This window comes from Desmodus rotundus, chromosome 3, assembly GCF_022682495.2.
Source record: "Desmodus rotundus isolate HL8 chromosome 3, HLdesRot8A.1, whole genome shotgun sequence".
In the NCBI taxonomy this organism is placed as follows: Eukaryota; Metazoa; Chordata; class Mammalia; order Chiroptera; family Phyllostomidae; genus Desmodus; species Desmodus rotundus.
In genome coordinates, this window is record NC_071389.1 from 152,681,876 (window position 1) to 152,697,128 (window position 15,253).

Sequence of the window (15,253 nt, forward strand, 5' to 3'; positions counted from 1 at the left end):
TCTGAGTTAATATATCTGCTCCATATCCTTAAAATCTATCAATCATATGCATTTGCTTATATTTTTAGTGAATGTGAAAACTCAAATCCATAATCTAAGGTCCTTTAAATCTACCTGTGTATCCAGAAAAAAACTAAAGACTGGGGGGTGGAGGGAAACAGGAAACGCAACAAAGTAAGAGGATATGTTGGGTTGGCCAAAAAGTCCATTTAGTTTTTTCTATAAAATAAAAGACACATTTTCAACAATAACTTGATTAATTTGGATATTTCAAGTATGCCGGCTATCTCCCTCATGGTATAATGATGATTGTTTTCAATTATTATCTTGATTTGATTGCAATCACCTTTAGCTGGTTTACCCGACCATGGAGCAGCCTCCAGTAAGAAATCTCCAGCATGAAACTTCGAGTATCACTTTTGACACATCTGATCAGTCACAGCACCTTCTCCACACACTGCACAAATCTTTTTGCGTTTCAGTTGAGTTTTTACCTTTCTTGAAATAATAAAGCATAATATGCTGAAAACGTTGCATATTTTCTTCCATCTTCAATATTACAATAGCTACACAAAAATTCACCACTTTTGATTTTTTTTGTCAGTTTTATAACTTTATTAGACAATCAGCAGTTAGTTCTCATTCACATTAACTGCTTGTAGATTTTTGGAAGTGCTGACAGGTACGTCAGCAACCAGCATACAGAGCTTGCTTGGTGAACCTTCATCCTCATTACGTTTTCTGGACAACCGCACCCGGATGCGGCACGGGACATTCCTTACTCCTTTGGTGCAGACGGCTTTGATGAGCCCGGTGTCAATGCCCACACCTGAGTTCCCTTCAGGTGTGGGCTTTGACACCAGGCAAATTGCTGGATCTGAGTGCCCGAGGGGCACGCTCCTTAAAACCCACTCCATGAATGCGCTTGTGGATGTGGGTGGTGTGCTCTCCGATCACTACCTCGTTTATGGCAGGACGGCCCTTCTTCTCACCACCCTTCTTTGCGGGAGCCAGTATGCCAGGCCCAGGTTGGAAAGAAAGAGTGCAAGGTATTGTGGGAAAGGAAAAGTGATTTTTTTTTTTAATGCACCCTGATATGACAGCTGTCACAATACAATCTAACAAAATTATTTCAAATGAAGTTAAAGACAGCTAAGAGCTACCAGAGCCATCTTATGGAAAAAACCAGATGAACTTTTTGGCCAAACCAATATTTTTATATTAAATATTAATGTTTGTAAGCGATAGAAACACACCCTATTTGGCTATGAACTTCCTATCTGTTAGATTAAACCCTGTATCTTCAGAGACTCGCAAGTGCCTGGCACATGGTAAATGTTCAACAAATGTTTACTTAGTGAATGAATCTGGTTTTCCTGACATATCATGAGCTCCTTGAGGGCAAAGACCCCATCTCAGGCAATTTTATATCCCTGTTTCAAAGTAGGCAGTCAATACTGCATTGAATTAAATTATTCAACTGGTAGGTAGAGCTCTTTTTAGGAAGTTTGTGTTACTATTCTGTGTTTTCTTAGATTATCCATTTGTCTATTTGGCATCCAATTAATTACAGGGGCAAAATAACAAACAGCCAGAGCTATTTATACCATCCCTGCCATCCAGGGCCCAGGCTCTGAATCACCACCTTTATCTAACTCTCACCCCGGCTCTAAATCAACCCAGGGCCAGCTTCCACACAACCAGGAACAGCCCCTAGCCCCCGAAGCCCACTGGAATTATGCAAACTAGCCAACCCTAAACCATATCCCCAGCCATGCCTTGCCTTTCCCATGGAAAACACAATCAAGGCTCTGGGCCATACTTTCCCCTCATTCCTTCTTCCTTGCAACCAAACTGTGGTTTCCCCCTGTGGCGCTGTGTGGCAAGGCATGCAACCTCCTCTTGGGAAATGTAAGTAATAAATTCTTCTTTCAATACTGGGTTGGCCAAAAAGTCTATTTAGTTTTTTCTGTGGAATAAAAGACAAGCTTTTCATTTTCATCAATAACTTTATCAATTTGGATATTTTGAGTATGTCGGCTACCTGCCACTATTGGCTTCTACTTGGTAAGGCCAGGGGTGCTGCTAAACATCTTCCAACGCATAAGACTGCCCCACAGCAAAGAATTATTTGGCCAAAATGTCAATAGTACCAAGAAACTTTGCAAACCACTTTTGACACATTCAATCAGTCGCAGCACTTTCTCCATACATTACACAAACCTTTTTTTGCATTTTAGTTGTGTTTTCTCCTTTCTTGAAATAATAAAGCATAATATGCCAAAAATGTTGCATATTTTCTTCCATCTTCAATATTAAAATGGCTGCACAAAAATTTGCCAATTTTGATGTTTCTTTTAAATGCACGCTAATACGACAGCTATCACAATACAATGTAAAAAAAATTGTTTTGAATGAAGTTAAAGACAACTAAGCACTACTAGAGTCATCTTAGAGTAAAAAAAAAACTTTTTGGCCAACCCAATAATAAATTTTTATTTTTGAATTTTTATTGATCTTAAAAATTAATTTCACTATATTCAAGTTTACATTTTCAAATCCTTCTTTTCCTCTTAAGAATTGAAGTTCAACTTACAAATCTACTTCTACATAAGCGCATTTCAACAATATTTTTTTAAAGATTTTATTTTATCTATTTTTAGAGAAAGGGAAAGGGAGGGAGAAAGACAGGGAGAGAAACATCAATATGTGGTTACCTCTCATGTGCCCCCTACTGGGGACCTGGCCCACAACCCAGGCGTGTGCCCTGACTGGGAATCGAACTAGTGACCCTTTGGTTCACAGGCTGGCACTCAATCCACTGAGCTACACCAGCCAGGGCAATTAGTTGAATTTTTAAAAGCCTGAGTCTTATCAGTTGTTAATTTTCCCCTCTGCCCCCCCCAAAACAAAACAAAACAAAAACCCAAACAGGTGATTAAACTCTAGTGCTGCACAATCTGTCAGTTTCCTATATAGTTAGATATAAACTACAATATGACCTAGCGATCACTAATAGCCAAGCACACTGAAAACTGGATTTTAAAAAACCTATATGCAAATGTTTATAGCAGCTTTACCTGTAAGTATACTAAACTGGAAGCAACCACGATGTCTTTCAACGGGTGAATGGATAAACAAACTGTGGTATATCCATAGAATGGGATATTATTCAGTGACAAAAAGGAACAAGCTATTGGTTCATACAACAATATAGATGAATCTGAAATGCATTTCGGTAAATGAAGGACTACACACTGTATGATTCCATTTATGTAACATTCTGGAAAAGGCAAAGTTATAGGTATGGAAAACAGATTGGTGGTGTCAGTGTGGTGGGAGGTGGTTGACTACAAGGAAACGCACAGGGAAATTTTTACAGTGATGGAACTGTTCCATATGGTACTGGGGTGGTAAATAGATGACTCTATGTATTTGTCCACACTGACAAAAATTAATGATGTTAAATAAACACACAGGTAGAAGGAGAAGAATCCTGCCTTACAGAATTCCAAATAATATTTGTAGATACTTCTTCCAGGAGGTGGAGTTTAATCCTCACCCCTCCTTCCCAAAGTGTGGGCTGGACTTAGCGACTCATTTCCAAAGAATACAATATGGAGAAGGGGAAAATAGTCCCTTTACAGTGGAGAAATCTGGCAAATACTACCTTAACCTCTAAGGTGTTCTTCCTCAAAATCATAACCCTGTCTAATCACGAGAAAGACTTCAATAAACCTAAATTGAGGGAAGGGCTACAAAATGCTTCACCGGTACTCCTCAGAACTGCCAAGGCTATAAAACAAAACAAAGGGACACTTGAGAAACGATCACAGCCTGGAGGACACTAAGGAGACGTGATGACTAAATACAATGTGGCACACTGGACTAGAGCCTGGAATGGAAAGAGGACATGACAGTAAAAACAAGTAAAATCCAAATGAAGTCTGGAATTCAATAGTAATGTGCCAACATGGGCTTCTCAGTTTTGACAAACATACCACAGTAGTGTAAGATGCTAGCATTAGGGGAAACTGGGTCTTCGTAGCCTTCTATAAATCTAAAATTATTCCAAACTAAACAGTTGATTTTTTAATTATTTACTGCTGGTCTAAGGTCAAATAAGTGAGAAAAATTAACTATATAAAATTTTATTTGCAAGATTTCTCTGTGATAGAAGTATAGGATCCTATTGTTTTTTTTACAAAGAGTAAATAAAGTACAGTTGACATATTATCCTGTAAACTGAATCCATTGTACGGATACTTTTATTGACAAAGAGAATGCCTTTCCATGGCACACTCATGGTCAGATGCTTCTTTACTAAAGGTAGAAATAACCCCAAATACAGACTACATATTCTTTCTTTGAGGACTCCTTCCTTCCCTCCCATACCTCCAGGTAAGATTAGCTGGGTGTCCCTGGTCATCTTGCCTATGGAGCAGAACTCCAGCCTCTCTTGGGACTCTCACCTTGTCTGGTCTGAATCCTGGCCTGGCAATGAGAGGCGTAGGGCTGTTGATGAAACTCGGCTCCTTCCTTCCTTGAATTCACTATTGCCTCTGACACAAAACTAAAGAAATCCGAACTACCCCAGTTTCTCCACGTCCACATTAAATTACCCCCAGAAGCATCACTGTGTACATAAACTGATAATGACAATGTCCTAGTCCGTAGCCAAATAACTGCACGGTTCTGCCTAAGATATCAGAACTGATAAGTAACACCTGACACCCACACCTGCCATTAAGACTTTTTGAGCCCTGGCTGGTGTAGCTCAATGAATTGAGCACAGGCTGCGAACCAAAGGGTCATTGGTTCAATTCCCAGTCAGGGCACAGGCCGGGCCCCTAATGGGGGCCACGTGAGAGGCAACCATACATTGATGTTTCTCTCCCTCCCTTCCCTTTTCTCTAAAAATAAATGAAATCTTTAAAAAAAGAAAAGAGTTTTTGAGAGCACACTATTTAAAAGGGGTCATCAGTACAATACACTTTGTATTCATAAATGAAAAATAGTACTATTTTTAAGGTAATGATTTAAAATTCTAAGAATTCATTGGCTGCCCTCTAGGAAAGATGTGTAATGACAGCATAAACTCTGATCTCTAAATCCAAATCCATCAAACAGCATTCAAAAGGGAATTTCTAGACCCAAAGGGACAGATAAGACTAGACAGATAAGACTAGAGACGTGGTAAGTTTATAGTTGGCAAGGGCCACCCTCACTTCATATGCTTAACTGCTAAGCACAGGTGGTCACAAAACTTTATGAAGATAAAAAGCTAGAGATACAGCATCTAAGCAATAATAAGTTTCTTGACAGTCTTTCAACTAATGAATTCCTCTATAAAGACACTATTTGAGGAAGGACCAGGGATACGCTGTGAGCCACATCTCAGTATCTTCCAGCAAGCCTGCTCCACTCGAGCCATTAGAACGGTCATGCTTCTTCTTCCCAGTCTGCCCCATAATGTTGTCTCATTCTGCGGGGGCTTTTGCAAAACCTGGCTGATGTGCAACAGGTTCACAAGGCAAATTCAAACAAGAAACTGCAAGAACGTTTTGTATAATGATCGCTTTGCTGTACTAAGTGAGCAGCCTTCCAAGACAATGACTTTTCTTTGTTTTGTATTTTCTCCAGTATTGTATTTCTTTAAAAAAAAAACGAATGCATGTTCATCCTAATTTTTGAAATAACATCAGGTTAAATATGTAAATAATTAAAACAAGATGGCTACTTGAAAAGCCACAAAAACCAGTTTTATTACTTAATAATTTATCCAAGCAAGATCCCATTTGGAAAAGATACAGCATTCACATTTAAAACAGTCTTACTTTAGATTAATTTTATACCTAACTTCATTTATTAAAATTACTTGAAACAGGAGCCAATACCATCAAAGCCAAGTAAACATGACAAATTTGAACGCCTCACTGATCTGATTTCTGGTCTCGGAAGTGATGCTGTAAGAACTGTTATTAGGAAAATGTCCCACTATATTGAAAAACCCACATCTCAGATTTTCCAGGAACACTTTGATTTCAAATAAACCATCAAGAAAACCCTAAATGACAAGTCACCGGTCTCCATAATACTACATATGTCTCCAAGACTGCTTCTTACACAAAACTTTTTCACATCACGTGCTGATTCAGGGATCAGGAAAAAAAAAAGGTCATTATACAGGGTCTGGCAGAAGTAAGACCTGCTGAGTGTGGTTGGTAGGGTAATAATGTGGGTGTAATAATAATTTATAGTTTTAATTTGAACATTTCACCTCAAATGTCATATGCTGTGCTTAAGTATGATGTTGTTATGTTACAGAATTACATGCTTATGATTTTGTAATAGAGAGGGGTGCTATTTGTGCCGTACCCTGTATTTGCAGGACTTCTGTTCCACATCAGCTTGCACCTGCCCTTCTACTTACATGAGAGTGGTGGCAAAGGTGAGAGCACAGACAGACCAAACGTTCCTCAAAGAAAGGCTTTAATCCAAACCAACGTTTGTAGATTAGAAACTGACTGTCCAACAGTTCATCCAAATCCTCATGACTGTCATATCCTTCCTTTTCTGTTTACTATTTAGTCATTTTACAATGTTTTTTCACAGCTTGTTGGCATGTCCCTCCCTTACTGGAATTAGAAGGAGGAGGAAAGGAAAATGTCAATTAATTTTCTTTTATTTCATATAATTGTGGTAAAGGACTTGGCAGGACCAGAGTTAGAAAAAAGATATAAGCCCTGGCTGGTGTGGCTCAGTGGATTGAGTGCCAGCCTGCGAACCAAGGGGTTACCGGTTCAATTCCCTGTCAGGGCACATGCCTGGGTTGTGGGCCCAGTAGGGGGCATGTGAGAGGTACCAGACATTGATGTTTCTCTCCCTCTCTTTCTCCCTCCCTTTCCCTCTCTCTAAAAATAAATAAATAAAATTTTTTAAAAGGAAGAAAAAAGATTTAAGGTTATATGAATTAGAATTCATTCTAATTTCCTCACTTTACCAAAGCTTAAAAACTTGATGGATTATTTACAGTGGTATGAAATATCAATATGCTATTAAAAATCAGGCAATTTTATTTACTTTTTAAAAAGATTTTAATTTATTTATTTTTAGAGAGAGGGGAAGGGAGGGATAAAGAGAGGGAGAGAAACATCAATCGGCTGCCTCTTGCATGTCCCCTACTGGGGACCCGGCCCACAACCCAGGCATGTGCCCGAACCAGGAACCAAACTGGCAAACTTCCAGTTCTCAGGCCAGCACTCAATCCACTGAGCCATACCAGCCAAGGCCAATCTGGCAATTTTAAATGGACATACATACTCTTTAGCCCAGCAGTATCACTTCCAGGTATTTATTCTACAGATATTGCTTTACCTGTGCAAAATATACATACAATTATATTCACTGTAACTTTCCTATAATAACAAAGGACTGAAATTGATGGAGTAAATGTTATTTACTCACTGAATAAACATACATTAAATGATGAAATAACACCTATCAATAAAGGATTTATTAAATAAATCACGGTACATTCATTTAGTGGCATTATTAATAGCTGCTGACAAGTATGAGGCCTTCTGTAAATACTGACGTGGAAAGGTGTCCACAACACACTACACGAGAAAACAAGTAAAGGACTAATATGTTCAGTGCACTACCACGTTCACTCACAGATGTACACTTATCCTTACTTTACTGTGACAATATGTGGAATATGTCCGGAAGGACACACAAGAAACCAGCAGGTGGTTGCCCCCCAGGGGAAGGATCCGGGTGGCCCGAGAGTAGGTCAGTGAGGGAGACTTACTTAACTTGCATTTCCTTTAAATTGGTACTAAGTGAAAACATTATCTATTCAAAACACTTTACATTTACATTTAAAAATTAAAAAGGTGGAAGAGAGAGGTCCTGCACCAAAAATACAGGAGTCCTTCCTTAGGGTGTCCCCTCCCATACGAACCCCAAGGCCTATCAGTCCAGTCCCTCGATCTTGCAGAACTGATTACCTGCCACCCCTGGTCCTCTCTCAGCATGTGTTTATTAAATAACCACAGTTTCTGGTTCCAGTTATGACAGAATCAATCCACTCCTCCCTGCCTCTCCCACTGAAGTCAACTAAAAATCAAAACTCAGAATATTGTAAAACCAGCAGGGCGTTTCCCTTTTTCCTTCTTCTGGTATCTCTTGGCCTGACTCAAAGGCAACCCAAACCCAGAACCATGCACCAGACGCAGAGAGAAAGAGCTCCAAGCGAAGACCTCCATTTTGGTCCAAGAAACAGGAAAGGGAGCCCCGAAAGGTCAAAGAGGGTAGAGGAGACCCCTTGATTTTATTTTCTCTCTCTGTTCTCTCCTGCCCTACCCCAAGGCAATTAGGCAGCAGTGGCAATGACATCAGCAGCTTGATGGAGAAACCTTTTCTCTGACCAGAGGAACTGAGAATCCCAGGCGCATAGAGGGAATCTTCATTGCTTTGTTTTCTCTCCCTAGCCCCTTGCTGTTTGGTTCCCAAGGGCAACGTCAGCATGGAGGGTGCAAGCCAGAGCAAAGTAACTAGTCTCAGCCTTCTAGCAAGAGGAACAGAAAGGAGAACACTGTGGATCTGAAAAGTTGGAAGAAAAGACAGAAGAGGGAGCTCAAAAAGCTGTATGTGAAATACTGGGCTCATCCCTAGGCTTTACACAAAAGTATCTGACTCTAACCAGCACACCAAAGGTTCTGACACTGATCTATGGGGTATACTACTGTCCAGGCCTGAGGCTGGCCACTGGTTGGCACACACATGGGACAAACTAAATGTGCATGCAGAGCAAATACTTTGAAAACCAAACATACTGAGTCCCAGACCACTGAAGGCAGGTAGGTACTTGCAACCTGAACCTAGCTGAATTGACTGCCTGCTTAAAAATATATATACAATCTATTATATACATACATACACACACATATGATTTAAACAAGACTCATAGTCTCATAACATAATATTCAAAATGTCCAAGATACAAATCTAAACTGTATACAAAGAAACTGAAAATCTTAATATCTCACAACGGAAAAGAAAACCAATGGACACCAACCCCAAGATATTTATTATCAGACAAAGACTTTAAAGCAGCTATTATAAACATGCTTCAAGGGCAAGGGAAGGAGAAAGAGAGGGAGAGAAACACTGATGTGGCAGAACATCAACTGGTTGTCTCTCACCCACATGCCCCTACTGTGAACTGGCCCATAACCGAGGCATGTGCCGTGGCTGACAATTAAACCAGCGACCTTTCTCTTTGCCAGGTGATGACCTTCTGAGCTTCACTGATCATGGCAAGGCAAATACTTTTGAAATAAAGGGAAAAACAGAAAGTCTTAACAAAGAAATAGAACACTAAAAGAAAAGAACAATTTAAACTAGAAAATTTAATAATAATACAAAATACAGTACAATACAATAAATTTTAAAATTCATTCAATAGCTCTGGCTGGTGTGGCTCAGTGGATTGAGCACAGGACTGGGAAGAGCAAGGGGCGCTGGTTCAATTCCTAGTCAGGGCACATGCCTGGGTTGTGGGCCAGGTCCCCAGCAGGGGGAGCTCGAGAGGTAACCACACATTGATGTTTCTCTCCCTCTCTCCTTCCTTTTTCCTCTAAAAAAATAAATACAATCTTTAAAAAAATAAATAAAATTCATTGAATAGACTTAATAGATGACAGAAGAGTTAGTGAGTTTGAAAATGGAAAAACTAAGCTAAGCAAATGAGAGAAAACAATTGGAAAAAAAAAAAAGAACAGAGCTTCAAGGACGCCTGGACAATACCAAAAGTCTGACACTTGTATTATCAAATACCTATTAGGAAAGGAGAAAGAGATGGTCAGAAAAAAAAAAAATCTGAAGAAATAATAGATGAAAACTCCCCAAATTTGGTAAAAAAAAAAACCCCAAAAACCCAAAATATAAATTTAAGAGTGAACAGCAAAAAGGATGAACTCAAAGAAATGCTTTTGTAAAAAATATATTTTATTGCTTATGCTATTACACTTGTCCCAATTTTCTACTTTTACACCTCTCTGCCTGGTATACCCCTTCTCTCCAGCGATCCTTTCGCCTTAGTTCATGTCCATGGGTTGTGCATATAAGTTCTTTGGCTTCTCCATTTCCTATTCTATTCTTAACATCCCTCTATTTTCTACCTACCAATTATACTTCTTAATCCCTGTACCTCTTACCTCAACTTTCCCCCTCCCCCTCTGATAAACCTCAAAATAATCTCCATATCTATGATTCTGTTCTGTTCTGGTTATTTGTTTAGATTGGATTTTTACATTCGGTTGTTGACAGTTGTGAGTTCGTTGTCATATTAATGTTCATAGTTTGGATCTCCTACTTTTTCATAAATAATAAGTCCTTTAAACATTTCATGTATAAGGGCTTGGTGATGATGAACTCCTTTAACTTTACCATGTCTGGGAAGCACTTTATCTGCCCTTCCATTCTAAATGATAGCTTTGCTGGATAGAATAATCTAGGTTGTAGATCCTTGCTTTTCATCATTTTCAATATTTCTTGCCAGTCCCTTCTTGCCTGCAAACTCTCTTTTGAGAAATCAGCTGAGAGTCTTACAGGAACCCCTTTGTAGGTAACTCTCTGCTTTCCTCTTGTTGCTTTTAGGGTCCTCTCCTTATCTTTAACCTTTGGCATTTTAATTATGATGTGTCTTGGTATGGTCCTCTTTGGATCCAACTTGTTTGGACTCTCTGTGCTCCCTGGACTTGTATGGCTATTTTCTTCACCAAAGTAGGGAAGTTTTCTTTCATTATTCTTTCAAATAATTTCTTGCTCTTCCTCTTCTGCTTCCAGCACCCCTATGATTTGGCTGTTGGTACATTTGGAGATGTCCCACAGGCTTCTTACACTACCTCATTTTTTTGAAATCTTGTTTGTTCTTGCTGGTCTGGTTGAATGCTTATTTCTTCCTCATGTTCCAAATTGTTGATTTGAATCCTGGCTTCCTTCCCTTTACTGTTGGTTCCTTGTAGATTTTTCTTCATTTCACTTAGTGTAAACTTCATTTCTTCTTTTATGTTGTTGCTGTACTCAATGAGTTCCTTGAACATCCTGATCACCAGTGTTTTGAACTCTGCATCTGATAGGTTGGCTATCTCCATTTCATTTAGTTCTTTCTCTGAGGTTTTGTTCTGTTCTTTCATTTGGGCCGTTTTTCTTTGTTTCCTCAATTTGGCAGCCTCCTATGTTTGTTTCTGTGTATTAGGTAGAACTGTTTTGACTACCTGTCTTAGTAGTGTGGCCTATTGTAGAAAAGGTACCTATAAATAGTGTCAGGCAGAAGCGCCTTAGATAATGGCCAGGGCGGGGCAACCCGTTTCACCACTATGTGGCTCTGTGTGATGGTGAGGGCTCAGAGAGGGGACAGTGACACTGCCTGGCTTTTGAAGTGACTCTGTTTCCAGTCATTTCACCCACTTCCTATATGTGACTAGCCCCTTCCAGCTGTTGCCCTGGTGGTGAATCACAGGGTAGGTGGGTTTGCAAATCTTCTACGACCATGTGGGCCCCTTAGGCTAAGTCTCCTGAAATTCTGGCAGCTTCCTCTACTGCCCCAACCCTCACTGGCTTTTACAGAAAAATGTTATTAGGATTTATCTTCCCATTACTAGAACCCTAGGCTGTGCAGCCTGGCCCAGGGGGCTATATTTGCTCGCTCCCAAGGTATCCCTTCCAATTTTTATCCACCATACACCAATGAGGGATTGTCCCTCATTGTACCACCTCTCAGTACCACACCACATCTCAGTACCACACTACAGTACCTCTCAGTACCACCACTCAGTACCACCACTCAGTACCACACCACATTTCTGGCCCCTCCTCCCATCTCCACAACTCCACCCCTCCTACCCATCTAGATGAATGTGGCTTCTTTAAATCCTTGGTTGTCAGACTTCCATACAGCTTGATTTTCTGATGGTTGTAGGTGTTACTCGTTTTGAATTCTAGTTGTAGTTTTCTCTATGGGTGCTCAAGGAGGTAAAGCATGTGTACCTATGCCTCTATCTTGACAGCAAGTCCCAAGAAATTGTTGCCTAATGAAAACTAAAACAAAAAAAATCTTAAAGCAGAGAAAAACAATGCATTACACAGAGGGAAACAATCATTCAAATAACTGTGGGTGTCTCACTAGAAACCATGGAGGACAAAAGGCAGTGGAACAAGATTTTTAAGTGCTGAAAAACAACCGTCAATCCAGAATTTTATATCCAGTGAAAATATCCAGCAGAATGATAGTAAAATAGGCCCTGGCTGGGTAGGTAAGTTGGTTTGAGTGTTGTCCCGATATGCCAAGGTTGCGGGTTCAATCCCTGGTCAGGGCACATGTAAGAATCAACCAGCTGATGCATGAATAGGTGGAAAAACAAATTTATATTTATATTTCACGCTCTCTCTCTCTCACCCCCCCACCATCTATCTCTGTAAAATCAATAAATATATTTTTTTAATTAAAAAAAAGATGGTTAAAGAATTCTCATGCTAAGAACATTAATCACCAGCAGACCCACCTAAAAAAGTACTAAAGGACATTCTTCAGATGAAAGAGAAGTGATACTGCAGAAAAACTTAGAATTTCAGGAAAGAAGAAAGAGCAATAAAATAGTAAATATCTAAGTAGATGTAATAGCCTATATTACTCCTCTTAAGTCCTTTAAAATATAATTGATGGTTAAAAGCAAAAAAAAAATAAATGTGCAATGAGGTTTTCAGTAAATGTACATATAGTACATATAACAATTACAAAACAAAAGGGAGAAGGTAAACCAATCTACATGGTACTAAAGTTTCTACATTTCACTTGAAGTAATACATATCAATTCTAAATAGACTGAATAGTAAGTACGTATGTTGTAATCTCCAGTCAACACTAAAATAACTGTACAAATGAAGATAGTAAGAGACTCAATACATAAATTAAAATAGAACACTAAAAAATATTTAAATAATCCAAAAGAAGGATAGGGAAACAAACAAGCAAACAAAAAACAGAGGAAACATACAGAAAACAAATAATAAGGCAGATCTAAATCCAAAATATCAATAATTACATTAAACGTAAATGATCTCTAAACACGTCAATTAGAAGAGTGGTTGTCACAGTAGATTTTTTTCAAAGACACACTATATGTTGTCTACCAGAAAACCAATAAATACAATAATATATGTAGGTTAAAAATAAAAGCATGCCAAATGCAATATGTTAACTTGGATTGAATATAGAACAGAAAAGGCCATTAGTAGAAAATCTGGTGAAACCCAAATAAAATTGGTAACTTATTTAATAGAGTACATACCAATGACAAATTCTTACTTTTGATAAATGTTCCTTACATAAGATATTAACACTAGGGGAAGCTAGATGAAGGGCATATAGGAACTCTCTGTATTTTTTTGCAACTCTTTTATAAGTCTGAAATTATTTCAAATTTGAAAAAAAATATCTTAAGTAAAAAGAGGAGAAAATGTGTACCACAAAACTATTAATCAACAGAAAACTGCAGTGGCTATATCAATATCAGACAAACTATACATCAAAGCAAGGAAAATTGCCAGGATAAAAAGGGACATTAAATAATAATTTTAAAAAATGACAATTCACCAAAAGATGTAACAATCCTAAATGCATATGCAACTAACAAAAGAGTCACAAATATACAAAGCAAAAATTCAGACAACTAAGGAAAGAAGTGAAGAAATCAAAAATTATATTTGGACACTTCATCTTCCTTTCACAGTAATCAATAAAACAACCGGACAGAAAACAATAAAGAATATCAAAACATAAAGTTGTATACTTTAAATATATACAACTACTACTACTTAAATATCCCTCAGTAAAGCTAAAAAATAAAGAATATAAAATGTTGCAGTTAAGTAAACATTTTTATTATTTTTAAAAGGAAAAAATAAGTAACACAGAGGAACTGAACAACACCATCAGTCAAATCTCTAAAACATTTCACCTAACAATGGCAGTTTTCAAGTGCACATGGAATGTTCACCCAGATAGATCAGATCTTGGGTTATAAAACAAATCTTAAAAAATTCAGAAGTACTGGAATCATACAAAGCATACTTTCTGACCAAAATGGAATTAAGCTAGAAATCAATATAATAAAGACTCTGGAAAATCTCCCAACACTCAGAACAACACACTTCTAAATAATTCATTGGTCAAAGAGGAAGTCTCAAGGGAAATAAAAACTCAACATATCAATTTGTGAAATGCAGCCCACAGAAGTGCTTAGAGGGAAATTTACAGAGTTATAAGCTTTTATTAGAAAAAGGAAAAAGCTTTTATTTTAAGGATCCACCTTAAAAAAAAAAGTATATTAACTCAAAGCAGACGGAAGGAAGAAAATGAAGAACAGAAGTCAATTAAATTAAAAACAGAAAACAAAGGGAAAAACTAATAAAATCAAAAGCTGGTTCTTTTAAAAGATGCGTAAAATTTATAGGCCTCCAGCAACGCCCTAGAACTCCAATGAATGAATACAGTAGTCCCCTCTTACCCACAGTCATCACTTTCTACGGTTTCCGTTATGGCAGTCAACTGCGATCTTAATATATTTTATGGAAATTTCCAGAAATAACACATAAGTTTTATTTTTAATAAATTTTGTTGATTACGCTATTACAGTTATACCAATTTTTCCCCCATTGACCCCTTGCACCCGGTACCCCAGTTCCCTCCAGCAATGCCCCACTTAGTTCATGTCTATGTGCATATAAGTTCTTTGGCTTCTCCATTTCCTATTCTATTCTTAATCCCCCCTTATCTATTTAGTACCTACCAATTATGCATCTTAATCCCTGCATCCTTTCTCCTATTCTCCTTCTTTCCCCTCCCAGCTGATAAACCTCCAAATGATCTCCATATCTATGATTGTGTTCTTGTTCTGGCTATTTGTTTAGATTGTTTTTTTACATTCGGTTGTTGACAGTTGTGAGTTGTCATTCTAATGTTCACAGTTTTGATCTCCTACTTTTTCATAAATAATAAGTCCTTTAAACATTTCATGTAATACTGGATTGCTGATGGTAAACTCCTTTAGCTTTACCATGTCTGGGAAGCACTTTATCTGCCCTTCCATTCCAAATGATAGCTTTGCTGGATAGAATAATCTAGGTTGTAGATCCTTGCTTTTCATCATTTTCAATATTTCTTGCCAGTCCCTTCTTGCCTGCA

General features: G+C 38.2%; 2 protein-coding genes across 2 annotated transcripts in view; both read right to left on the minus strand.

The window, feature by feature from the left end:
* The window catches only part of SCN8A (sodium voltage-gated channel alpha subunit 8), a 205,563-nt gene that overhangs the window by 166,138 nt on the left and 24,172 nt on the right, over positions 1-15,253 (minus strand). The gene's annotated exons all lie outside the window — the stretch shown is intronic.
* On the minus strand, positions 633-4,429 carry LOC128780579 (large ribosomal subunit protein eL31-like). The gene is made up of 3 exons (XM_053921478.2): positions 4,396-4,429; positions 861-1,118; positions 633-829 (listed from the first exon to the last, which is right to left on the minus strand). Exons 1-3 carry the CDS (start codon positions 4,427-4,429, stop codon positions 633-635), a joined length of 489 nt encoding a protein of 162 aa, XP_053777453.2.

Coding starts and splice junctions, on each gene's coding strand:
- LOC128780579 (XM_053921478.2), bottom strand. CDS start 4,429: ATGACCAGGGACACCCAGCTAATCTTACCTGGAG. Junction 1,119..4,395: donor CCAGCTAATCTTACCTGGAG/GTATGGGAGGGA, acceptor TAATTTTGTTAG/ATTGTATTGTGACAGCTGTC. Junction 830..860: donor CAGATCCAGCAATTTGCCTG/GTGTCAAAGCCC, acceptor AAGGGAACTCAG/GTGTGGGCATTGACACCGGG.